The sequence below is a fragment of the Citrus sinensis genome, chromosome 6 (genome assembly GCF_022201045.2).
Source record: "Citrus sinensis cultivar Valencia sweet orange chromosome 6, DVS_A1.0, whole genome shotgun sequence".
In the NCBI taxonomy this organism is placed as follows: Eukaryota; Viridiplantae; Streptophyta; class Magnoliopsida; order Sapindales; family Rutaceae; genus Citrus; species Citrus sinensis.
In genome coordinates, this window is record NC_068561.1 from 17,334,813 (window position 1) to 17,358,838 (window position 24,026).

General features: G+C 35.9%; 4 protein-coding genes, 1 long non-coding RNA gene and 1 other non-coding gene across 11 annotated transcripts; 4 read left to right on the forward strand and 2 right to left on the reverse strand.

The window, feature by feature from the left end:
* The first annotated feature begins 1,650 nt into the window (after positions 1–1,650).
* LOC127903054 (uncharacterized) lies at positions 1,651–4,287 on the forward strand. The gene is made up of 2 exons (XR_008055812.1): positions 1,651–2,361; positions 3,822–4,287. It is a non-coding gene; the product is annotated as an uncharacterized LOC127903054 (long non-coding RNA).
* On the forward strand, positions 2,164–2,319 carry MIR390A (microRNA MIR390a). Its single transcript, NR_161478.1, has one exon. It is a non-coding gene; the product is annotated as a microRNA MIR390a (primary transcript).
* A 349-nt stretch (positions 4,288–4,636) lies between the features above and the next one.
* On the forward strand, positions 4,637–10,381 carry LOC102628844 (protein DETOXIFICATION 44, chloroplastic). 3 transcript variants are annotated; one of them, XM_025099569.2, is made up of 13 exons: positions 4,637–5,094; positions 5,193–5,314; positions 5,597–5,781; positions 5,879–6,007; positions 6,603–6,738; positions 7,545–7,641; positions 7,767–7,867; positions 8,054–8,217; positions 8,741–8,812; positions 8,914–9,030; positions 9,290–9,385; positions 9,466–9,587; positions 9,744–10,381. In XM_025099569.2, exons 1-13 carry the CDS (start codon positions 4,817–4,819, stop codon positions 9,805–9,807), a joined length of 1,683 nt encoding a protein of 560 aa, XP_024955337.1. In that variant the 5' UTR covers positions 4,637–4,816; the 3' UTR covers positions 9,808–10,381. The 3 variants fall into 3 exon arrangements, with proteins under 3 accessions (XP_024955337.1, XP_006481109.1, XP_006481110.1); XM_006481046.4 differs by having other exon boundaries at positions 4,639–5,094; positions 5,597–5,752; positions 5,865–6,007; XM_006481047.4 differs by lacking the exon at positions 7,545–7,641 and having other exon boundaries at positions 4,639–5,094; positions 5,597–5,752; positions 5,865–6,007; positions 7,829–7,867.
* A 72-nt stretch (positions 10,382–10,453) lies between these two features.
* On the reverse strand, positions 10,454–16,140 carry LOC102629480 (uncharacterized). 3 transcript variants are annotated; one of them, XM_052443677.1, is made up of 3 exons: positions 15,106–16,138; positions 14,928–15,024; positions 10,454–10,820 (listed from the first exon to the last, which is right to left on the reverse strand). In XM_052443677.1, exons 1-2 carry the CDS (start codon positions 15,958–15,960, stop codon positions 14,968–14,970), a joined length of 912 nt encoding a protein of 303 aa, XP_052299637.1. In that variant the 5' UTR covers positions 15,961–16,138; the 3' UTR covers positions 10,454–10,820; positions 14,928–14,967. The 3 variants fall into 3 exon arrangements, with proteins under 3 accessions (XP_052299637.1, XP_006481112.1, XP_024955338.1); XM_006481049.4 differs by lacking the exon at positions 10,454–10,820 and adding an exon at positions 10,863–11,138 and having other exon boundaries at positions 15,106–16,139; XM_025099570.2 differs by lacking the exon at positions 10,454–10,820 and adding an exon at positions 11,152–14,716 and having other exon boundaries at positions 15,106–16,140.
* Positions 16,141–17,587: 1,447 nt separating this feature from the next.
* Positions 17,588–20,951, reverse strand: LOC102630058 (probably inactive leucine-rich repeat receptor-like protein kinase IMK2). Of its 2 annotated transcripts, XM_052443485.1 has the most exons (3): positions 18,780–20,951; positions 18,103–18,629; positions 17,588–17,941 (listed from the first exon to the last, which is right to left on the reverse strand). In XM_052443485.1, exons 1-3 carry the CDS (start codon positions 20,650–20,652, stop codon positions 17,855–17,857), a joined length of 2,487 nt encoding a protein of 828 aa, XP_052299445.1. In that variant the 5' UTR covers positions 20,653–20,951; the 3' UTR covers positions 17,588–17,854. The 2 variants fall into 2 exon arrangements, with proteins under 2 accessions (XP_052299445.1, XP_006481114.1); XM_006481051.4 differs by having other exon boundaries at positions 17,588–18,629; positions 18,780–20,949.
* A 1,368-nt stretch (positions 20,952–22,319) lies between these two features.
* LOC102630357 (PRA1 family protein B4) lies at positions 22,320–23,354 on the forward strand. The gene has a single exon (XM_052443486.1). It carries the CDS (start codon positions 22,434–22,436, stop codon positions 23,109–23,111), a length of 678 nt encoding a protein of 225 aa, XP_052299446.1. The 5' UTR covers positions 22,320–22,433; the 3' UTR covers positions 23,112–23,354.
* Positions 23,355–24,026: the final 672 nt, after the last annotated feature.

A 24,026-nucleotide genomic window follows, 5' to 3' on the forward strand; every position in this document is an offset into this window, starting at 1 on the left:
TTTGAACAGAATCTGTTAAATGTTTAGTAGTTTTTTTTTTAAAGTGCTCTGAATTTTAAAAATAGTCGCATGAGTTTGGTAAATTTACAGTTAAGCTATTGTAAGATTATAAATGACTGAATTGGACATATTGTTGAAAAAATTTATTTATACATTTATAAATATGTTTATAAAATATTTTTTATTTCGTATATATAATAACGATAGCTAGAACAAACATTTTATAATATTGATTTTATTTTTTATTTTATTATCTCAATAAAATTGGCAATAGTGATAATCTCGGTAAAGTTAATAATTATATTTCTTTAATTAATATGGATAATTTTGAATTTTTATAATATATATGAGGAAATATATGAAATTATATTAAATACAAAACTTATTATCAAAATTAGATTTTAAAAAGTTACTCATTTCTTGCTTTTTTAAGTATGTTGTAGGATGAGGTGATTTTGTCAAAAATAATTTTTAAAAAAATTCACCAAACACTGAAATTAACTTTTAATGTTTTACATCACTCTTGAGTCTCTTAAAACAATCTCAAATGAACCCTTAGCATCACTTAATTGTATCAACGATAATCCAAAATTCAATTACAAAAAAAGTCTAACCAATCTTTTATATTCAAAGTATAAGATCATTTACATTTAAATGATCGAAATACTTATTCGTAAGTAGGGATTTCTTTTTCTGAAAACCTCCTAATCTTTTGCTTAGACTTTGACATTAGGAATGTGTCACGATCAACTGAAAACAGGAGCAACCAAAATAAATTAATAATATTGGTTATTATGATCTGTAAAAATGGAGCTGGTATTTGGTGTGGTGATGGTGGGAAGTACAAGAAGGTAATATTTAAGCTTTTTTTTTTATTTTTTATAAGTAAATGTCATTTTCATAGAGTAAGAAACTTCCCAAAATCAAATAAAGCTCCTTAGACCGATACCAAACAATTAGGGAAAAAAGATCACTTTCCATGATAATAATTTAATTGGGGCAAAAATGGGGCCACCCATCATAATACTGTTGCTTTGGGATCACATTTTTCCCTTTAATGGAGATACAATTATCTCTGCATTTGGCGTGAAAACCCCATCGAGTTTGAGAAATGTTACGGTGAATACTCATTACACGATATTCATTTCTTCTATATGCTCATTATGATGTACCTCCTCTAATATTTAATAACAAGACATCATCTCACTTGTGACCTTTTATCACAAAATTAACAAAACATAAACTGATTTAAGATTTGTTTGAGAGAGGAAAAATACGAAAAAAATAATAAAATATTTTTATTATGCTCAAGTAGTCAAAATAATAAAATATTTCTTATTTTCACGGACACTAATTAAAAAAAAAAATCTTAAGTGTTCTCGGTGTATGCTTCTTCATTTTATTAGATTTTTGTAGGTTAAGTGGTATTTTAAATAAATAGTCGATAAGAGAATCTGTATTAATGATTAAAAAATATTTGCTCAAAGTGGTAGGTGGGTTTATTATAAATTTATAACCAATATATGGACTCCCTGTCAAATCCTTACCCTTAATTAAGCTTATGAGATTTAAACACCATAATATGTACTAATAGTAATCATTAATGAGAAGATTAACTGAAAAGGGGTGGTAATCATGAAGGGAGGAAATTAAAATATTAGGGATTTCTTTTTCAACAAAATTTCAAAACTATAACCACTCACCAAATTGTATAAAATTTACACGAAAAAGCCACATGCACTTGTGAAAAAAAATAGAGTACTTTCTTAGCCAAAATCTTCAATTCGTACCGTAGTCGGCAGAGGCACCAATTAAAAAGACAGTACGTATGATGACAAAAGATTTAAAATAATAATAATAATGATAATATTCAAACAAAATAAAATCCGTCCCTGCATGATAAGAGAAAATTGATTTGTAAAATAGGAAAAGAAAATAATAAATTAAAAAAAAAATGAGTCAAGCTTTCTCATGGCTCCAGAAGAGGTGACGTTTGTCCGTATATCCCCACGTTCTCTCTCACTCGGGGCCTCAGCAGCTATAAATACAGCTGTGAGTTCATCTTTATTACGAAGAACCAACCAAACATTTCACTCAATTCCAAAGTCTTCTATCTAGTTTGGTTCGGTTTCTTGGTTTTTTGTTGCCAGAAACTGTTGTCTAAAAGTAAAGAAGAATCTGTTAAGCTCAGGAGGGATAGCGCCATGGGTGCCATGAATATGGGAATGATCTAGGGTTTCATGATAAATAATGGGCACTGGCGCTATCCATCCTGAGTTTCATGGCTTCTTCTTACTCTCTCTCTCTCGAGATCGGCTCAGAAGATCATGGTGTTTGATTTTTTGATTCTCCTTAATTTGGGTACTTAATGTTTTCGCTTCTCAACATTTTTTCTGCTTCATTAACTTCTATCAATTTTTGATAAGTTCTATTGGGGGTCATTTTCTTTCTCTTTTCTCTTTAGTTATTATCTTTTCTTTTCGTACAGTTACGTTTGATTTTTGCCCTCTGATTTTTCTTTTCTCTCAAAAGCTTATAGAAAAAGATAAAAGATATTAATTGCGGGACTTATCCAATTCATGAACAAGGCACGGTCAACTGCGTGTTGGTCTCCCATACCCCCTTTTTTTTTTTTAAATATATTTCCTTAAAAATACAAGTATCATTTTGGTTTTAGTAATTTGAAGTACATATCTTGAAACGTTTTTTTTTAATTAATACTACTAATTTATACACATGATTTTTGATTTTTTTTTAAAGAAATAAACATGGGTCTGAAAGTGTAAATTATTCTTTTTATAGCATAGCCTGAAGATTAACTTAGTTCAAAGATTTTTATGAAACATAGTCGAAAAATACATAATATGATAAGAAATTAAAAAAAAAAAACATAAAATCTACATCACCTAATTATGATATTTTATTTTTGAAGAGTTTCTGTTTTTTTTTTTTTTCTCCACTTATCAGGTGACTGTATTTCCACGCTTCGTTGCTTGCTTCCACTAAATTATATATATCATTATTCGTAGGTATTGGGTATTGATTGACCTACCAATTTTGTTTTCTTTATACATTTTAATTATAAACGCAGATGATTTCCTCCTGAAAATTGATTTTTATATATCGTATATGGAAGAGTATGACAAACATATTTATGGCTTCACCCAATTATGTGAGCCAAGATGAGTAAACTATGACCTTACTTTTTCAGACCAAATATTTTGTCTGCGATAGAGTGGTCGAGTCACTGTTTATTCAACCAAATCATCTCCTCCTACTGCTAATAATAATAATAATAATAAAGGAAAACTTTAACAAAGAATTACATAAAATAATTATTTGTATATAGATTCTGTTTGTTATATACTTCAGTTTAATCTTGAAAAACTCATAATACTTGGTGAATAATTACAAATACAATGTTTTGTATTAAGTGTGAAATTATTATTATTATTTTCTTGTTGCTAAATAGATAATTTTATTTCATTAAAATTGTAAAATAAAAGTCATAAGAAAAAATGTAGCTAGAGAGTGGACTTAGTTATCCGGTGGTGAATTTGCTTACAAGGCGCACGTGAGTACAAGTCCTCTCATATATATCATAAATGATGGAGCTTGCTACCTTACAACATCACTAAGGTGCAGCACTCTCGCAAAAGCGAGATCCACAGTCGAATATTGTTCATGTGAGACGGCTGCACCCTCTATATATGGAATTATAAAATTTTATATTTAAACCATTTCAGCTTGGAATAAAGAATAATAATACATTAGTATTTAGTTTATAATGCCAGCTTTTTATTTTAATTTTTTATGTACAGACTTTAAAAATATCAAAGGCAATTAATAAAAAAAAACTTCAAATTGTGAGCGGTATTATATAATGCAATTGGGAGGCAGAGATTGTCTACAAAACAATCTTTAAACAAAGAGCGAGCTTGCAGATTTAGCAGGGGCTGTTGAGGAAACATTTTCAGTTGCAGGGGGCGCAATTCAAGCAGAAGGTCTCCAAATTCGCGCAATATTTTTCTCTCGACGGAACGCTTTGTTTGTCTGTGACTCTACATTAAAAGAAGTTCGGTTTTCTTTAGTCAGGTTTTTAAGGAAAGTGGAGGGCTAACAAAAATCTTTCGTCATGTGCTCAAAACGGAATTTAAATACACCCGTAAATGTATATGAAATGTGTGGTTGTGTGAGAAGTTTTGACATCAAATTTTCCCGTCATGAAAAATATCTATTTAAGATTGGGTTGTTACAACATTGAAAAATTACGTATGTTCCAATTTAGTCGCTGTCTAATTGTTACTTTTAACTTTATTCACATCTAATCTGAAAAGGAATCAACAGGGTAAAGATCCCTTTTTTCCGTACTGGTTTGCTATGCATTATTGGATGTTTAATTGTTTATTAAATCAAATATTTTTTTTTGGGGGGGGGGGGGGGGGGGGGGAAAAAACGAAAAAGAAATGGCAAGCTCAATAATGGGCTCTATTGGGTCACTTTTTTATAATGGGCTTTTCAGGCAAGCTCAATAAGAGCCCAAATTAAATACAATCCGAGGTCCAAAAGCGGCAGCGGATGCGCACGCGCCTGCACGTGACTAAAAATCCAAACTGAAGCAAAAAATTCAAAAACAAAATTCAACAAAAATGCCACCGATGCGCGCACGCGATGAGGAGAAAGCAGATATTTCGAGACGCATGCAAATGAAATCTAGACCATAACTAACGGCTCTGCGTTTCTGTTGGGCTTCGTCGCCAGGATTCGAAGCAGAAACAGAATCTTGGATAACTTTTTAACAAACAAATTCAATTCAATGGCTGGTACTAGTACTAATCTCTCGCGCCATCTTCTCTGCAGCATGCACTCTTCTTCTTCTTCTTATTATTATAATTCTAAACAAACCAAATCGTCGTCGACGCCGGGTAAATTCAGAATTTTCAACCGAAGAAACTTGACTTGCTCCGCTCGCTTAAAATCAGCACCACACAAGAAAAAAACCGCCAGTACATCACTCCAAACTTCACCTCCCGACCCGAGCCGGTTCTCTTTGTCCGGTTCATTTTCTCTTATCAATATCATCGCCCGTTTAAGGTACTATTTAACTAAACTAAACTAAGACTCTTGTTTGTTTTATTTATTTGGTTTTAAAGTGTTTTTTTTTTTTACTAATAATTATTTATTTGTTGTAGCGACGGGTTTAAGTTTGATGAATTAGGATTGGAAATATGGTCAATTGCATTGCCCGCTGCGTTGGCTTTGGCTGCCGATCCTATCGCTTCACTTATCGATACGGCCTTTGTTGGTCATTTAGGTAACTTTTTTTCTCTTAATTTTACCAAAAAACGGCTGCGTTTCAACTTGTAACATAGGATTTTTATTATAATTGAATCATACGTTGTAACTAGTAAGCGCATGTCGTACTAGGATATTGTAACTGTTGGTGATGTTGTTTTAACAGCATTTGACTTCCAGGCCGAATAAGTTTACTCCATTAACGCATTGCTTGGTGATACTGATATTGTAGTTGATGATGCGATTAATGATTTATTTGGTGGTTTTGAATTACGAAAAGGATTTGCCTTTCTATTTGTAGGATCTGTTGAATTGGCAGCTGTTGGGGTTTCGGTTTCTGTGTTTAATCTAGTGTCAAAATTGTTCAATGTTCCTTTGCTCAACATAACAACATCCTTTGTTGCTGAAGAGCAGGCAGTGAAAAGTCAGGGCAGTGATGATGGTTCTAGCCAAATTGGTAATGGCATTAAGCTGTTGTATGAAAATGCTACTGCACTTATTTTCCGTGTTATTGTCAACTATCTTTTATATTTACTTGGATAATTTTTGGTTGTGTACTTGCAATTAAGATCATGGAGTTGAGCAACAAGGCAAGAAACTTCTTCCTTCAATCTCAACTTCTTTAGCACTTGCTGCTGGCATTGGCATTGCAGAAGCTCTGGCACTCTCTTTTGGATCCGGTTTCTTAATGAATATCATGGGTATACCTGCAGTACGTCCTGCTCGTCTAGTTTTAATACATTCACCACTTTAGTATTTTGCTTATCTTTCTGGGTTTTTCTGTATGGAGAGATCGTTTTCAAAGTCTTGTCTTGGTCTATCGTCACTTAAATAAATGCAAAGGGCAAAACTTTTTTTTTGGTACATCAGAAATAGCATACTTCTTGATCTTAAGTATATGAACCATGAAAAATGTAGTCAGTGCCCAATTGTAATTTGTGGTTCGTATAGTGTGTCTTGTATGCATACGACAGGGCGGAACAATCAGGTGTCAGTTGTGTGTTTGCAGGTGAACTAGAATGTAGAAGTGCTACTAATGAGGATGTTGCTTGCATTATTCCACTCTTGAATGCTACACTACAACCACTACATCAATTAATACAACCTTTGCATGGCAAATTTGGGAAGAGAATTTCTACTAGTTTACACCATCATTTCATGCTTGAGGCATCTTTCATGAATATTACAGTGACTCCATGGATGCATTATGATTACATCTTTCGCATTAAGTCTTATCATATATTCCATGGGGATGTTTTCTGGAAGCTTTATATAAGATTTATCACATAAGATTTATCATGCTATAGGATTCACCAATGAGAGTGCCAGCTGAAAATTTTCTTAACTTGAGGGCCTTTGGTGCTCCACCCATTGTAATTGCACTTGCTGCACAAGGTGCTTTTCGTGGATTTATGGATACAAAGACACCTTTATATGCTATTGGCAAGTATTGCAGCACCCTCTTCTCTTCATATTTATCTGTTTTTCTCTCTATCAATCTAGCTAGCTATTTATATCTTTGAATTTAATTGTATGCACATTGGGATTTCTCTGTATGCAAATCAGGATCGTATGTCCAGATTAGTTTTATGTACATGCTCAATTGAATCTTTTTTACAGCATTCATGTTCTGAAAATTACTCCAATGTAAATCTAAAACAGTACTGGCTTTAATTCATATTCGATTCTTTGACTAGTGGAGATGGTACTTTGATCAGTCTAGGCATATTAAAAGCCCCATAGCTCCAGGACCTTAAGTTTTAATTGGTCGATAACTATTAACCCTGCCATTAGTTAATTATTCGTATAATTCAAATAATTTACCGTGCATCGACACATATACAACTAGAGACTGGAATCGCGGGCTTTCCCATTTGCCCAAAATCCCCTTGTCCCCACAAGGTTCCCGAACTTTGCCCGAGTGCGCCACCACTCAAGCTAGTTGTGAAGTGAAGGTACTGTAGCATCGTATCTCTAACCAACCCATTACAGTGCTCTCTTTTTATGAGCAAGGTAATCATCTTTGATCAATTCTATTACAAAAGTACCTCTACCTCATCATTAATTGAAAATATATTGAGAGGATGGAGTTAGAGAAGCGTTTTATTATATTTATATATAAAATGATTCCTTCTTAAATTTTGTATGTAACTCTCTGGTAAAAAGGATTTTTAACACAAAGGTTATCTTGTTTTCCTGATAGCTTATGTCATATGTGCATGTGACAATTGTCTACTCTGTATTATCAGGGGCTGGCAACTTAATAAATGCTATACTGGATCCAATTTTGATATTTTTCTTCCATTTCGGAATTGGCGGTGCGGCAATTGCTACTGTGATTTCTGAGTACGTCATTAATGTGGTAAACTTAACATTGATTGTCCGTGTATTTTGCATCTGATATTTTTGCAATTGCATTAGTTGGTTCAATTGTTTAAATCCTTGTTGATTCCCCTGTATAATTTCAACAGATATTTGATTGCTTTTATCCTTATATGGAAATTGAGTGACAATGTATTGTTGATGTCCCCAGACATTGATGGGAGAAGAGTTGTCCACTATCTAAAATCTGGTACATGCCTTGCTTACTATTTTTATATTGTCCAATTAACATTTTATTGTTCCAGAGGTTGAAATCCTTAGGGTGTCTTGTTTTTATACCAGAAAAATCCAATGGAAGTTATCTGTCTTATTGATACTTAAACAGTGTATTGCATGCAATCCACTTAAGTAGAGGATGTATTCATTTTGTCTGCAGGCGGTCTTCTGATTGGCAGGACCATTGCAGTGCTTCTAACTATGACATTAGCAACATCCATGGCAGCGAGGGAGGGCCCAATACCCATGGCTGGTTATCAGATCTGTGTAGAAGTTTGGTTAACACTGTCTTTGCTTAGTGATGCTCTAGCATTGGCTGGTCAGGTAAAACTTTTGAGCATTGTAGTCTGCTGTGTTGTTTCACACGTGATATCAAATTTTTATTAGTGGATAGACCAAAAGTTTTCAAGAAGTACCTTGTTCACTACCTACTCAGCAACTAAGTGGTTTCTGAAGTTATGTGGAGTTACTCAAAGTAAAAACCATGGGATGTTTTCTATCTTCTGTGATTCATGACTATTATATATGTCGTAGTTAACTTCTGTTTGAGGCCATTCTTACTTTTTTCATGTCCTTGTGCCACTGGCCATCTGGATGAAGAATTTATAGATAATTTGGAACAAGAGTGGAAATATTAGTTTAATGTACTATAGATGCCAATGCCGACTAGGATGTATGGGGTTCAATCAAATACTGTATGATAGTGGTGGGACAATGTTGGCAACTTTTATGTATCTTGGTTTGAACTGAAGGCATCCATATCACACAGATATATGCTGAAACTAATTGGTTTTTCTATTTCAAACGTTTTTGGTTCCAACATTATTCTTTGATGTCTTTTTCACAGGCTCTTCTTGCTGCTGGTTACTCCCAAGGAAATTATGAACAAGCACGCCAAGTGGTTTTCAGACTCTTGCAGGTTTTTAATATCCCTAACTACTATATTTGCCTTTCCTGTGATTGGTTTCTTTTCATTTAACTGATTCAGTTTCATGTTATTTCATTTTGATTGGCAAGCAGATCGGTTTAGTAACAGGAATTAGTTTAGCTACTTTATTATTCCTTGGATTTGGACCATTCTCTCACTTGTTTAGCACAGATTCTGAAGTTCTGGCAATTGCCTGGTCTGGCTTATTGGTGAGTGACTTGCACTGTAAACAGTTTTCTAGTTCAAGACTTTTCTACTGTTGAATAGGCTTTTTGTCTAGTCCTTTTTTATATTACCAATACATTTTCCTTTATAAATCCTGTGGTATGTATTGCATTAAATGCTTCATCTGGGAGGTTATTAGTGAAGTCATTTTCATGTCCCTCGCATCATGTGATTCACGGTCGCAGCTTTGTGATGGTAGACGTAAATCTCTGAGGCTTACCTGACATTAACTCTATTGTGCAGTTTGTTGCTGGATCCCAACCAATGAATGCTCTTGCATTTGTCCTCGATGGGCTGTACTACGGGGTTTCTGACTTTGAATATGCTGCCTACTCTATGGTTCCCTCTCTTTCCTATCATACAATAGCATAGTGTAATACTTCAATTTCTTTTCTCAGTCGCTTATATGTGATTGATAGGTACTAGTTGGACTTACCTCTTCAGCATTCATTTTTGTGACTGCTCCCATCTTTGGTCTTGCTGGAGTCTGGGCAGGGCTATTTCTCTTCATGACCTTGCGAGTATTATTTGGTATCTGGAGGTAAGCTGAGTTCAGGTTTCAGAATGTTAGGTTAATGTTTGATTACCATATTTAACTGGTGATAGGTTGTCTATTAGTGAAATAATAAGCAGTCATGCATTTTGTGGTTAAAATTGGGTGACGTTAAGTAACACTTAAAATGATTATTCACTGCAGGTTGGGCACAAAAAGTGGACCATGGAAAATGGTGTGGTCTGAGATGGAGAAGTTAGATGAATGAATGTTGCAGAGTTATTGGCATAGAATTTGTACCGTGTGCTCATACTGTTTAATGCCACACCAGCGTATGGCACAACCAAGTGCTTCAAGTATTTAAGAGTTTAAACGCCAATAGAGCAACCTCCACAAGTGCTCCAGGCACAGATTTTGTGCCGCCATAATTGAAGATACATCCTATCAAGGGTATTTGGATTACTGGTGAGAGGCTTTTTCGTTGACAGAAGCAGCCTACAAAAGTTGTCGTCTATCTGCTAAACTATGAGGTTAGAATGATTATTGAATATAGCATTTGGCGGTGAGTTTAGTAGTTTAGAACTTAGTAGTGCTTCACCAACTTCTTCCGTCTGTCGCATTCTACACATACATTGTTGATGTTTTTTTGCGGTCGTAGCTGAGAGTGGATCCTGCATTTGGCCATGATGAGAAAGTTCATTTACACAATCATCATTGTCTAATGATGTATGGATCCGTAGCATCAACATCAGGAAATGTATTATAAAGTAAAGAATCAAAAGTAGACAAATCTGGGACCTAAAACAACTTTCAATTGATGAAATCCAATTTAATTTGTTGAAGTACAAACCAGATAGAGTTTGTGAAGGTAATAAAAAAAGAGAAGGGGGGGAAGGGATTAAAACAACATCCAATTGATGCAATCCAATTTCATTTCTCGACTTACTAACCAGGTTGAGTTTGTAAAATGATTAGAACTTTGAATAGCAGCAGCAGAACAAAATAGATATTACAATACTACACAAAACATGATCGATATGGGTCCTGTACATATACCCAAATTGGGAGCAAGGTAGGAGGATCCTCGCCTTTGCTCCAATGGCCTCCTATATTATCATCAGGGGCTCCAGAAAAATAGCCGAGCCTGAGCTCAAACGGCACCAAAATTTGCAGCTAGAACGTTGACATCGTCTTGAGGACAGTGGATTGTCATCTTTACAACAGTAAATTTCACGAATACCCGAACATTGACATGTCAGCTAAAACGATGGGCGCACATCTCTGTATCGAAAATTCAGAAAATAACTAAGACGGTTAATAATAAACCAGAAAGGTTGATTGTAGTAGATTTTACATCTATCTACGTCTAAGCTAGATAAACAACAGAGAGAATTGAAAGAGAAATCAACAAAATATTGACATTCAAATACTCATACAGGCATATGATTGCCTTTCTAATGAACCACATTTATGTGCATCAGTAAGAGAGTATGCTGCAAGTACTTCATTTCTCTAATAAGATTCCTGTCATCTTTACAACAGTAAATTTCACGAATACCCGAACATTGACATGTCAGCTAAAACGATGGGCGCACATCTCTGTATCGAAAATTCAGAAAATAACTAAGACGGTTAATAATAAACCAGAAAGGTTGATTGTAGTAGATTTTACATCTATCTACGTCTAAGCTAGATAAACAACAGAGAGAATTGAAAGAGAAATCAACAAAATTTTGACATTCAAATACTCATACAGGCATATGATTGCCTTTCTAATGAACCACATTTATGTCCATCAGTAAGAGAGTATGCTGCAAGTACTTCATTTCTCTAATAAGATTCCTGTACTGAACAACATATGAAAGGAAAATACATTTAATTATTTAGAGCTAGGTCTGAAAAGTAGGTTCTGTTTCTTGGAGAATGTTCTTCTTGGAGAATTAACTGAAATCTTGCATTATTTTTAAAATCTTTATCTACCAACTATGATTATCAACTGTGATGACGCAGAAATTTGGTCAACCGAAAAAATAAAAAAACAGCGGCAACACAAGAAATTAATGTGGTTTAGCACTTGGCCACATCTACATGCAAGAAAAAATAAGTTCCACTATTAAAAATAGCAATTGCAATCGAGCTTCTATTTTTTTCTTTTTGGCTACTTGTCAGTACTCCTTTTTTTCTTTTTTTTTTAAAGAGTGTGTGTGTGTGTAGAATGAGGCGCTCTAAATAAAGTGCTTTTAGATAACCCATAACCTAGATAAAAAAAAATTATTCCAATAACCGATATCACTAACGCTTACAACCTCATCTCTAATCAGTCTAGTCAGTGTCAAATTCGGAAAAGCTTCTAGACATTTCGAACTTAAACAAAACTCTCTGTAGCTAGATTCCCAACTGCCTGGCTTAATTAAGGTTGCTCAGCTTAATTAAGGCTTCTAGTAGCTGGGCTAAATAAAACTTGCAGCAGCTCGATCGCTACAAAAAATAAGTTTCACTATTATAAAAGCAATTATCATCAAGTATCCCCTTTCTTCCCTCTTTTGGGCTACCTATCAGGACTTATTCCTTTTGAGTACAAACAAAAACTTTATTTATATTACTTTTTGGGGTAACTCCAATTCAAGATAAGTAACTTTTACTGATAACCTTTATTACTTAGATTCCAAACTTTATCTCTAATCAATACTTGTTTCCTTCTCAAATTCATATTAAGCTTCTAGATCTATATATCTCTCTAGCAACTGGACTTATTTGTCTTCTATAAGCTTCTAAGCAGCTGCACTTATTTGACTTATTTAAGCTTCCAACAGTTGAGTCTCCAGCAAATGGACTACTTTGACTTATCTAAGGCTTTCAGCAGTTGGACCAAAGCCCACTTTCAAGACTTTATTTCATTCCACTGTTTATTACCTTTATTTTTATGGTACTATAGCTACCTCTTAGCTCCTGAAGCTGACTTATCAGAAACTGAAAAGAGATAAGATTATTTCTCTCATTCTTCTATAACTCACCATCAGATTCCTCTATAATTCACCATCACACTATCTCAGTAGATCGATCAACTCAACCTTATGTCATATTTTCATTCACTTAGAAAAGAGAGGAAGGCCAATGCAGTCGAGAGTGGAGTAAGCCCTTAAAAAATAAGATATAGTAGCGGAAGTAGACATTGGATTCTGATAAGCATAGCAATTAGTAAAAGAAAAATATGCCATCTTCATTTTACAAGAGAGAGATCAGCAAAGAGATGAAGAAAGAAAAAGAAAAGAGAGAGAAACAAAAAAGAAAGAAAGAAGAGGACCGTATACAAAAGCCTAGAATCAAAATTAATTTGAACAAATTACTATGATTTTCAAAACAACCCACTGTCAGCATTTTTCCCTACAAAATCTAAGATTATCTCTACTACTAGTATCTAATCATGCTTTTGTATTCATTCATAAACACCAAAACAGACTCACCTCTTTGATCTCATGGTTCTTTCTTCTATTTTACTCATGGCTTAACTCTCTTTCCTCTTCTTTCTTTATTCTTCTCTGTTTTCTTCTTCTTTCCTCATCTCTTTGCCGATCTCTCTTTTGTAAAATAGAGATGGCATACTTTTCTCTTTATACCACTTAGAGCTAGGGTTAGTTAAAGGTTGGGATAAAACTAAAATGTCTTTGACTTAATGAAGTGACTAAAATACATTTAGAATTGGGCATTACATTAATAACCCCTTCCCTTTATTGAGCCATGGATCTCCTTCACGCCTGCTTACATCTGCCTTTATAGGGGAATGGGAGAGAAATAATCCTAGTTCTTTCAACTTCTAATAATCCAAATTCAAGAACTAGAAGGCAGCTGCTCTAACACAAAAGTAAAAGTAATAAAAGTAATAGACAGTGGAATAAAATAAAAAGGACGATGTTGTTTCAGCTGCTGAAGTCTACTACAAGTCAAATAACTCACGCTGCTAGAAACCTTAGATAAGTCAAATAAGTTCAATTACTGGAGACCCAAATATTAGAAGCTTAAATAAGTCAAATAAGTTCAACTGTTAAAGACCCAACTGCTGGAAGTTTATATAAGATAAATAAGTCCAGCTGCTATAGAAATAAAAACTGTTGGAAGTTTATATAAGAATAATAAGTCCAACGCTATAGAAATAGAAATAGAAGAATCCAAAAACTCAATATGAACTTGAGAAAGAGATAAGCGTTGATTAAAGATAAAGTTTTGAACCCAAATGATAAAAATTATCAGAAGAAGTTTTATCTAAGATTTGAGTTATCCAAAAAGTACTGCATAAAAAGCATCTATTTCCCCTTAAAAGTTAAACCATCAAAATAATGATCTTAAATTCAGTTGTATATGCGCTCTCAAGAGAGATGAGGAGCAATCAAATAAATCAGCCCCCTATGATAGCTCTTGGAATCCTAAATATGGTTGGAATCCTGAATATGATGCCACCAATACTAATAATTGTAGCAATTCACACATGTATCTTTCTCATCAATTTCATCAATTGGCATTGGTTGATGAGAAATCAAAATGACAAAGAAAAAGGAGAAAAGAAGAGCAGTAGGCATGAAATTCTACCAAAGGAATAGGTACTGAGTACGATGAGCAGGCGGCAAAAAAAAAAAACATAGAAGCTTGATATCAATTGCTTTTTCAATACAGGAGCTTATTTTCTCTACCCATGAACATAAGCCAAATGCCAAACCACATTAATTCCTTTTGTCGCATATATTATATCACCCCCACTCGTTATTTTCTCTGTTGACAAGGTTTCTGTGTCAACAAACTAGACATGAGAGGCTGACACCATCCAACAGCTTGGGACTTTCAAGGAATGAGTGATGAACCTAAATAATGAGCAATGATATATGGCCCACGCAAACCCAACACCAACCCCAAAAAATTGCTAATTTACATGTGCATTTTAAACACTCCAATTTTTATCATTTGGTGCTTGTCTCAACAAATACAAAATGCAATGAAGTGGCGCTGTTTCACCAAATTTCAGGCTTAGCATGTCACATATATCGTTGCGCTTTAGCAAATCTTGAACAATGACTTGCAAATATTTCCAAGGCATATAATCTCCTAGAATCAAGACGACCCACGTGTTTCAGATTACACACTCATGCCTATATTGCTTCTAGTCCCTTTTGCACTACCATCCAGCCCTTTCCATAAGCAAGGTGAATACAATTAGACCAATATGCTTGCACTTCCATAAAACAATGAGTTAAATGACTCATTTGGACTATAAAACCTAAAAGAAAAATGAATTAACATTCTAAGAATCATTGAACATTAATGGTTGCCTTTATTAAGAAAACAATAAGCCAAACATGGTAAGATTCGAAGTAAAACAACATACACTATAAACATTACCTTTTAATCAACCAGCAATTGAACACAAACCAACAATCGTTTACTCTAATCCAGTAGACCTAGCAACCTTGTACCTCAACTTTCTATTGTTATTTTCCTGCCAAACAAACAAACAACATTAAAAACAATTCACCCGACAATTTGCAAAGATTTTCGTTTTCATCAGACCGAAACTCACCAGCTCAAGAACCTGAGCCGAACTGGATTCAACCAGCCGAGCCAAGCTCTCAACTTTAGCCAGCATTTTCTCATACAAATCCTCCAAGCCAGCTGTATAACTGGCCGCATCTGGTCCCACTAATCGTTTCAAGCTCTCAACTTGAAACCCTTCCGCACACAAATCTAACTGCTCTTGATCGCTCACTTTCTCTTTCTTGGCACTCAAACTCTCCTCCTCCATCGCCGCCGACGAGCAGTTCATAAACGGCAGCGCGCAATTGGGAGCGAAACTACCGTAATGGCCCCGAAATGCAGGACCAATGTTGATTACGTCGATCGTCTTCGGATGGAACGAGCGATTAAAAGTGTTGAACTGGTACGCGCGGTACTGGTGCGTGTGGATGAGTTGGTCGGCTAAAGGCGTTGTAAAGAGAATGAAAACACACGGCATTAGAGTTAGGGTTCGGGTTTGGGTTTTGACGGGGAAATGGAATTGGAGGATTTTGGAGAGGGAATCGGTGACGGAGAATTCGCGCAATGAGGGGCGTAGAGGAGAGTGACGGCGACCGGAGAACCAGCCGAGGAGTTGCTGGTGGTGGTGTTGGAGAGGGGGGATTTTGAGTGAGTCGACTCGGCCAAGCGAGTCGTAGAAGGAGAGAGGGACGCCGGAGCAGATGAAGCCGGTGATGGTGGCGACGAGATGAGAGTCGGTGGAGGCGGAGGCGGAGTCATCAGAGAGAGTAGAGGGAGTGATATGAGTGACGTGACCGAATATGAATCCGTCCACGTCACCTAGTGATGACGAGAACCGTTGGATCATTGAGGCTAGTGTCGGACCTGATATCGCTATTTTTTGTAACTGAAGGTCTTCCATTTGCGCGAATCGCAGGAGAATGAGCTCAGCCGATGAACCGAGGAATTACGAAATCTCTTTTCGTGCATTTGCCTCGCCTTGAAACGACGACGTTTGAGATGCTCTCAAGTCTCAAATCTTTATTTTGGTAAAAACTCTCAAAACGCGCTTTAATCTTTATGTGGCGAGATAACAATTAATGCAGCGTTTACTTTTTGAATTTGAGTGATAATTTTGAGGAGTGGGGATCCTTGGATTAGGAGTATGGAGTGAGAATGAGAGTAGCGTATTTATTTAGATTAAATGAAAGTATGGATTATCAATCAGAATTCTAATTATTTGTTTACTTTATCTTGGATTGGGAGTAAATTATTTTAAATTACAATTTTATCTTTATGTACAGAATTATAATTTGTAATTAAAAAATTAATAAAAAATATATTTAAAAAATCAAATAAATATTTTATTATATTTATAAATTAATAATAATTACTAATATTCTTAATTATGTAAATAATAATTTTTTATTAATTTTAATTTAAATTATGTGAATAAAAATTATTAATAATAGCAACACAAATAAAATATTGTTATTGATAATATAGTACAAAATTAATATTTTTTAGAATAAAATATTTATTATTATTAATTAAATAAATAATTAATATTTATTAAAATTAATGTTTAATATTATTAATTTAAATATAATATTTATTTATTTTTATTTTATTAAATTTAATAAAATAAATATGATATAATTATTATTTTTAATAAATATGATATTATTTATTTATTTATTTTTATAAGGATAAAATGAGAAGAGGGGGGAGTGGATTCCCACTCCCACCTTCCCCCATGGGAGTGGGAATCCCACTCCCCACTCCAAAATTAAGTGGGACCCACGGATTCCCACTCCTACTTTCTCTTTTTCAAGATAAGTAAACACTGGAGTGGGAGGAATCCGCACTCCACACTCTCACTCCAGAAAGTAAACACTACATAAGAAGTTTATATTTTCTTATAAAAAAAAATATTATAACTTATATTTTATTTGGATTTAAGATTTTTTTAAAAAATATGAATATAGAAAATTTTATTGAAGGGAAAATAAAAGAGTTACATAAAAGAAAAAGCGCTGCTTTCCTCGTGATGGTCTTTTTTTTTTTTTTAATATTTTAGCAAATGCTGGATATCATGTGGGGGAAGATACCCGAAACGGCACCACTCGTGATGTCTAGCATTTTCGTAAAAGAAATATAAAGGAGTTACGAGAGTTTATTTTTTATTTTTTATTTTTGGAGACCCATGAATCCTTTAGGAAACTATTGTGAATAGAAGCTAACTCATTTCACCACATAAAAAGAACTACAAATTCTTATATTTGTCCTCCCAAAAAATACGAGACTAATAATGGTAAAGATAAACAATTAAGCCATTGAATTTGCAAAGGCCCTGGTGGACTGAAGCGAGAGCTACGAAGATATGAAAGTGTTTGAATAGGAATCACTCTCCAACCCCACAAATACCAGCCTCGAAAAACTACAGTCTCGATAGCTTTAATAATTGCTCAAAATTTCAGCATAGAAAGAAAGAGGTTTGATGATGGCCCAACGCCAACGGCATTGCAAAGCTAGAAATAGAAAAAGGCTAATGCAATTTCATAATTTTTTTTATTAGAGATTCTCTGTTTACAAACAGAAACATGAATTGAAAAAGATTACATTTATTAGCATAGACAAAAAGAATATTTTTTTTCTAATAAACCTCTCACAACACCAATACGTATATACACAATAATAAATAATAAAGAATTTGATGACTCTATCCTACTTGGCTTCTCCTGTAAATCCTACAAACCAAACCCATTTGATGAAATTTTCGGATCTTCTTGTTGATGATGACAATAAATGTAACTCTATTCCGTTGTGCTTGGGACTTTTGCTCCATCATCACCAGAACCAGTTGCTAGCTCCGGTTTAATTTCCTCTAGTTGCTGCAGCACCTGCAGGACTTCTGGGCGTGCGGCTGGTGAAGGATCGACACAATGCAGAGCTAATTTCAATGTGTTAAGTAACTCTATTCCGTTGTGCTTGGGACTTTTGCTCCATCATCACCAGAACCAGTTGCTAGCTCCGGTTTAATTTCCTCTAGTTGCTGCAGCACCTGCAGGACTTCTGGGCGTGCGGCTGGTGAAGGATCGACACAATGCAGAGCTAATTTCAATGTGTTAAGTAACTCATCACCTATGATTGTGTTATCCCTCATAAGCTCCAAATCAAAGACTTCGTTAGTCCACTCTTCCTTAACAATCGAGGCCACCCATTGAGGCAAATCCATTCCATTCATTGGCTCGCCAGGGGATTTTCCTGTTAAGAGTTCCAATATGATCACTCCTAGGCTGTACACATCAGTTTTTGTATTGGCATTCTTGAGCTTCGAGAGCTCCGGTGCACGGTAGCCTAGTGTCCCGGCAGTGGCAATTACATTGGTGTTGGCAGCGGCAGTCATGAGACGAGAGAGGCCAAAATCTGCAATGCGAGGATTAGTTTTCTCGTCCAGGAGTACGTTGCTAGATGTGAGATTCCCATGTATCATGTTTTCTTCAACATGAAGGTAGTTTAATCCGCGAGCAATGCCTATGGCTATGCTCATCCTCGTTGCCCAATTGACAATAGTTTCTGGACCACGAGCTGCATGAGGTAAAAAATGCATATTAAAATCTATACAATAGCCACAACATCACGAACCACTCACTTACAAGCGACAAAGCTGGTGATTCTCAATAGTTTGCTGAGAGTAATTCCTGGGATAAAACTACTTTCAAGCTTGAATGTACTTACCATGGAGGAAAGATGCAAGACTTCCTTTAGGCATGAAATCAAAGACAAGAAGCTTCTCCCCTTTTGGCCCCAAGTAGTATGCTCTGAGAGCTAAGAGATTTGGGTGGTGAATCTTCCCAATAGCAGCAGCCTCAGCTTCAAACTCTTTCTGTCCCTTAGTTGTCTTCTCTCTCAACCTCTTCACAGCAACTTCACTACCATCTTCTAAAGTTGCCTTGTATGCTGTCCCATAAGTACTCTTTCCCATTATTTCTGCAGTTGCACACAATAGATCATCGGCAGTAAACAAAAATGGCCCATCAAAATGCACTAATTTTCCACCCATTTCGCCACCAGATTCAACTTCAGTGCCAGCCTTTGGAGCTGCCCTCTCAACAACTTTCTGAGCGGTAGATTTACCATTCTTTTCCTTTGAAGCAGATCTTTTCCTCATCAAACAAAAGAGTAAAATACAGCATAATATAAGTAGAACTGCCAGGAGAGCACCAACACCTATGAGAATAATGTCTTTGGTGCTGAGTTTGCGGTGATGATGGTGTTTAGGTGCCTCCACTGGTGGAGGAGGAAGACTGATAGGTGCAAGGGAGGGACATGCAGTGGAAGGGCTGTAGCCACATAGCTGCAGGTTCCCAACAAAAGAGCTTGAATTGAACTTCTTGGAAAGGAGAGGTGGAACAGAACCAGAAAGATTATTGTAAGAAACGTTGAAAGAGGTGAGATTTGCTAGGCTGGCAAGTGAAGGTGAGATTTCACCAGTGAAATCATTTTCGGATAAATCAAGTTGGTTGATGCCAGAGATGTTGCCAATAGTTTCTGGGATGTGGCCTTTAAATTGATTATTCTTCAAGTTGAGCACTGTGAGGTTCTGTAACCTTTCTAATCCTTCTGGGATCTTATTACCAAGGCGATTGTTCTCAAGATTAAGTGACACAAGAGAGGTTAGGTTGGTAAAGGTAACAGGAAAGCTTCCACCGATGGCATTGTATGATAAATCTAATTTTTGGAGCTTAGAGAGTTTCCCTAGCTCATCAGGTATGGGGCCAACAATTTTGTTATGACTCAGAGAAATCTCTTGAAGCAAACCCAACTTGCCAAGAGAAACTGGAATTGTTCCAGCGATAAGATTATGATCAAGGTTCAAGAACTGAAGTTGGTAAGATTTGTTTCCAGCTAAAACACCCCAATTATTTGGAACAGAACCAGATAAATTGTTGTGTTGAAGAGCAAGGACAGAAAGAGAAGGTAGCCTAGTGAGACTCGGTGGGATGGAACCCAAAAGCGAATTATAGCTCAAATTAAGTCTATATAACCGGGTGGAGTTTGCAAGACTAGGAGGAATCGCACCAATAAGTGCATTGTTACTCAGATCAAGAGTTTGAAGATTAGGACAGTTACCAATTGAGGGAGGAATAGAACCAGAAAGCCGGTTATTAAAGAGATAAACACCTCTGAGATTTGGAAGGAAGCCAAGTGACCATGGGACAGGTCCAGCAAGAAGATTATCGTGAAGGCTAAGCTTTCTTAAAGCGTGAAGCTGACTAATTTTCTCGGAGATTCGTCCTCCTAGTCCCCTCCATGGAAGCTGAATAGCGATGACCTGTCCCTTAACACACTTGATTCCTGCCCACCCACCTGAGCAAGCTCCGACACCACTGTCATTCCAACTCCGCAAAAATCCATGGGGGTCTATCAGATCATGTTTGATTGCTCGAAGCGACTGATAATCTGCCTGAGTAACAATTACCCCATCCCATGAGTGACCTGCAACAAATTGAGATGTAAAAGCAAGTACCAAACACAAAAACAAGTGTGTATATAGAAAAAAATGCTTGTAGTTATGAAATGGGTACAGATAACGATAAGTATTTTCCATGAACACAAAATAGATGAAACAGAAGAGAGAAAAAAAAAGAAAAGAGAAAGAAAGAAAGAAATGGGAAGGATGAAGAAGAGCTAGTAAATGATATTTCTTTTCTGTTTATCTTCTTCTCTACTTTTTGGGTTCTTGTTTTTCAGAGAAGAAAAGTGCTAAGTGTTGAAGATTGTGAGAGAGAGAGAAGCTAAATAAGAAGGAAGAGAAAATGATTCAGTGAGGCATGTAGAGCTGCTCTTGTTTTGTTTTTGTTTATGGAAGGGAGACAGAGTCAGCATGGGTTTGGTATCAGAGACGTCATACTTTACATAATTGTAACGGCTAGTTTTACTTGAGCACACCTGGTCTTGAAAAACGGTTATGAAGAATCCGGGTCAGGCCTCCACGTCTCAACTCCAAAGCGCGGTCGTTTTGCTAACGGCTATTTTTCGTAGGGCTACATGCACGGTATTATCTATTCGGGGAGCATCAGTCAAGCCACGTGGCCAACTTTTTTCTTTCCGTTGATAATTTCTTTGAGAGTAGTAGTGGCGATTTATGGTTCGCTCTGACTGCTTGAATTATTTGGACTGCCTGACTTTAAGAGCAATGTTGTTTTCGAGGAAAAGAAAAATTTATATATAAACAAAATAAACCGAGGTAATTTTACACTAACGACATTCTTCTATTTATTTTATCGATTTTCATAATTTCCTTCTTAAAAATACTCTCTGAATAATCTGATTTTGTATAAAATAGGCAGTGGTGCGTGATCAAATGCAGGCCACAACGTTAATTTAAAAAAAAAAAAAACTGCAGGTCACAACAGTTCGTTATTAAATAAAAATGAAAGCAAAATCTCAAATTTGATTGATCTATTATTATAACCGTACGCGTCGATCATGCAAGTTTAGAGAATTATGTAGCCCGCAATGGACGTATTGGGTACTTCGTGGTATCCAGAAAGAAGACGTGCCACAATCTAATTGGTCACAAGATGGAAGTTACCTGGAAATCCTCTATTATTTGAGCCTTTGTAATTTTTACGTTACGTTCCAATTGTTGGCGACACGCTTCCGTAGCCACGAAGTAAATTAAACAAAAACAAAATAAAAGATATTTAGAGTATTACACCGGGGTTCCTAATTTTTCAATTTTTTTTTTCAAATAAGGACACAAATTATCCACTTTTTAACAGTTACAATCTGCAAAATGTGTTATAATTTATTTATGGTCCGCTAGAACTCTAAATATATATATTTTATAATATAATTTAAAAATAAATAAAAATTAGTTTAAAAAACAACGAGAAAAAAAGTATAGATGTCAAATTAATATCTTTAACATTAATGGAAATATCAATTTATCATTAAACTACTTAATAGTCAGAAATTATTCATTATTATTAAATAAATCCCTAGATCTATCTAAATAACACAAATACCCTTCTTATTGTTGAATAACATAGCCACATTATCAAAAGTCAAAATTCAAAACTCCCTAAGGTAATCAAATATTTTATCGTTTCTAAAGAGGTCAGGGACATTTTTAATGCAAATGAGCAAACTGTGTGCTCGGTTCGTAAAATATTTAAAACCAGGGATACGAATGTTATTACCGGCTAAAGAAACTGTCGTGAAATGTCGCTCTCGTTCCCCCATCTCTTTCCTTCTCTCCATGTGCACACTCCACACGCTATAATCTATATTCGCTCCTCTTCATCCCACCCTGCCTCAATATCTTTCAATTCATTAGCCACCAAAGAACGATAAGAAAAAGGTAACAATAATAAAATTCCCAAAATGACCTCCGCATCGCCGCCAGTCCTCCCAATCTCCAACTCCCAACCGACCACCACGGCGTCCTCCGCTTCCTCGGTCCAATCCCAACCACCAGTGGCGACCCCGGCTTTCCGCGCCCTAATCAACCACATCTCCGACTCACTCCGTTACGGCTTCGCCCAGCGCCGCCCGTGGGCCGAACTCGCCGACCGATCCGCCTTCTCCAAACCGGAGTCGTTCTCCGAAGCCACCCTCCGCATCCGCAAGAACTACTCCTATTTCCGAGTCAATTACCTCACGGTCGTCGCTGTCGTCATTGCTTTCTCTCTCATCACCAATCCTTTCTCTCTCCTCATGCTCGTCGGACTCCTCGCCTCCTGGATCTTCCTCTACCTCTTCCGCCCCTCCGATCAGCCGCTCGTTGTATTCGGCCGCACGTTCAGCGAGCGCGAGACGCTTGGTGTCTTGATCGTTTTGAGCATCTTCGTCTTTTTCCTCACCAGTGTCGGATCGATCTTGATCTCGGCTGTGATGGTGGGGGCTGGTCTGATTTGTGCTCACGGTGCGTTTAGGGTTCCTGAAGATCTGTTCTTGGACGAACAAGAGCCTTCTGCCAACACCGGATTCTTGTCCTTCATCGGTGGCGCCGCCTCGAATGCCGCCGCCGCCGCCGCACCGGCCGTTTCCGCACGCGTTTGAGGTAGCGGTTTGATTTGTTAATTGAATGATTTCTAGTTTTTTTTTGGGGGGGGGGGGTGTTGTTGAAAGCCGGAATAAATTTCAATTTGGACATTTTTGGAAATATACTTCGTGGATATCAATGAAACTTGTATGGATCTATTAATTTCTTTTTGTTGAAAGTGCAATTAACATGATACATATTGTAATATCGCGTTTTCTTTATACAATAGATGATGATATATGAAGAAGATTTATTCTCAATTCCCATTTCGCATGTTTTGAATGCACAAAGTTCTCAGATTTGTTTTTTTAATCTCAATTTAATTAGTAATTGGGATCTATTATCTTTAGTTAAATCTTGAAATCTCCGGTTGATTATCTGCTGTTTCTGAACGAGATAGTATTAATGAGTTTATCTTAGATTTATGAGTTTATCTTAGATATATCTATTTGTGTTTATGATTACTATTTTTATGATAGATTTTGAATATTGTTTAATCGGATTATATGAGATCAATGAATCAAAATTTATGTTAAAATATTAACTTAAAAATCTCACCTATATGTATTTAATACATTAATTTTAATTTAAATAATTAAACAATTCTTTGTTGGCTTATGCAATTAACAAGAAGAAAAATCAAGTAATGTTCTAATTACTAGGCATAAGGAATAAACAAATTATGGATAAAACCAAGCGACTCTTTCTTATTCCAACAATTTATTTAATCGATACAAATTGTGACCCCGATCTCGTAGATATTTTGATTCCAGCAAACAATGACGCTATAGCCTCAATCCGATTAATTCTTAACAAATTAGTATTTGCAATTTGTGATGGTCGCTCTGGCTATATACGAAATCGTTGAAATGCCTAGAGATCGGAAAGAACACCAACGGCGAAAGCATTCTGCTGGTCGACACTGACACTGA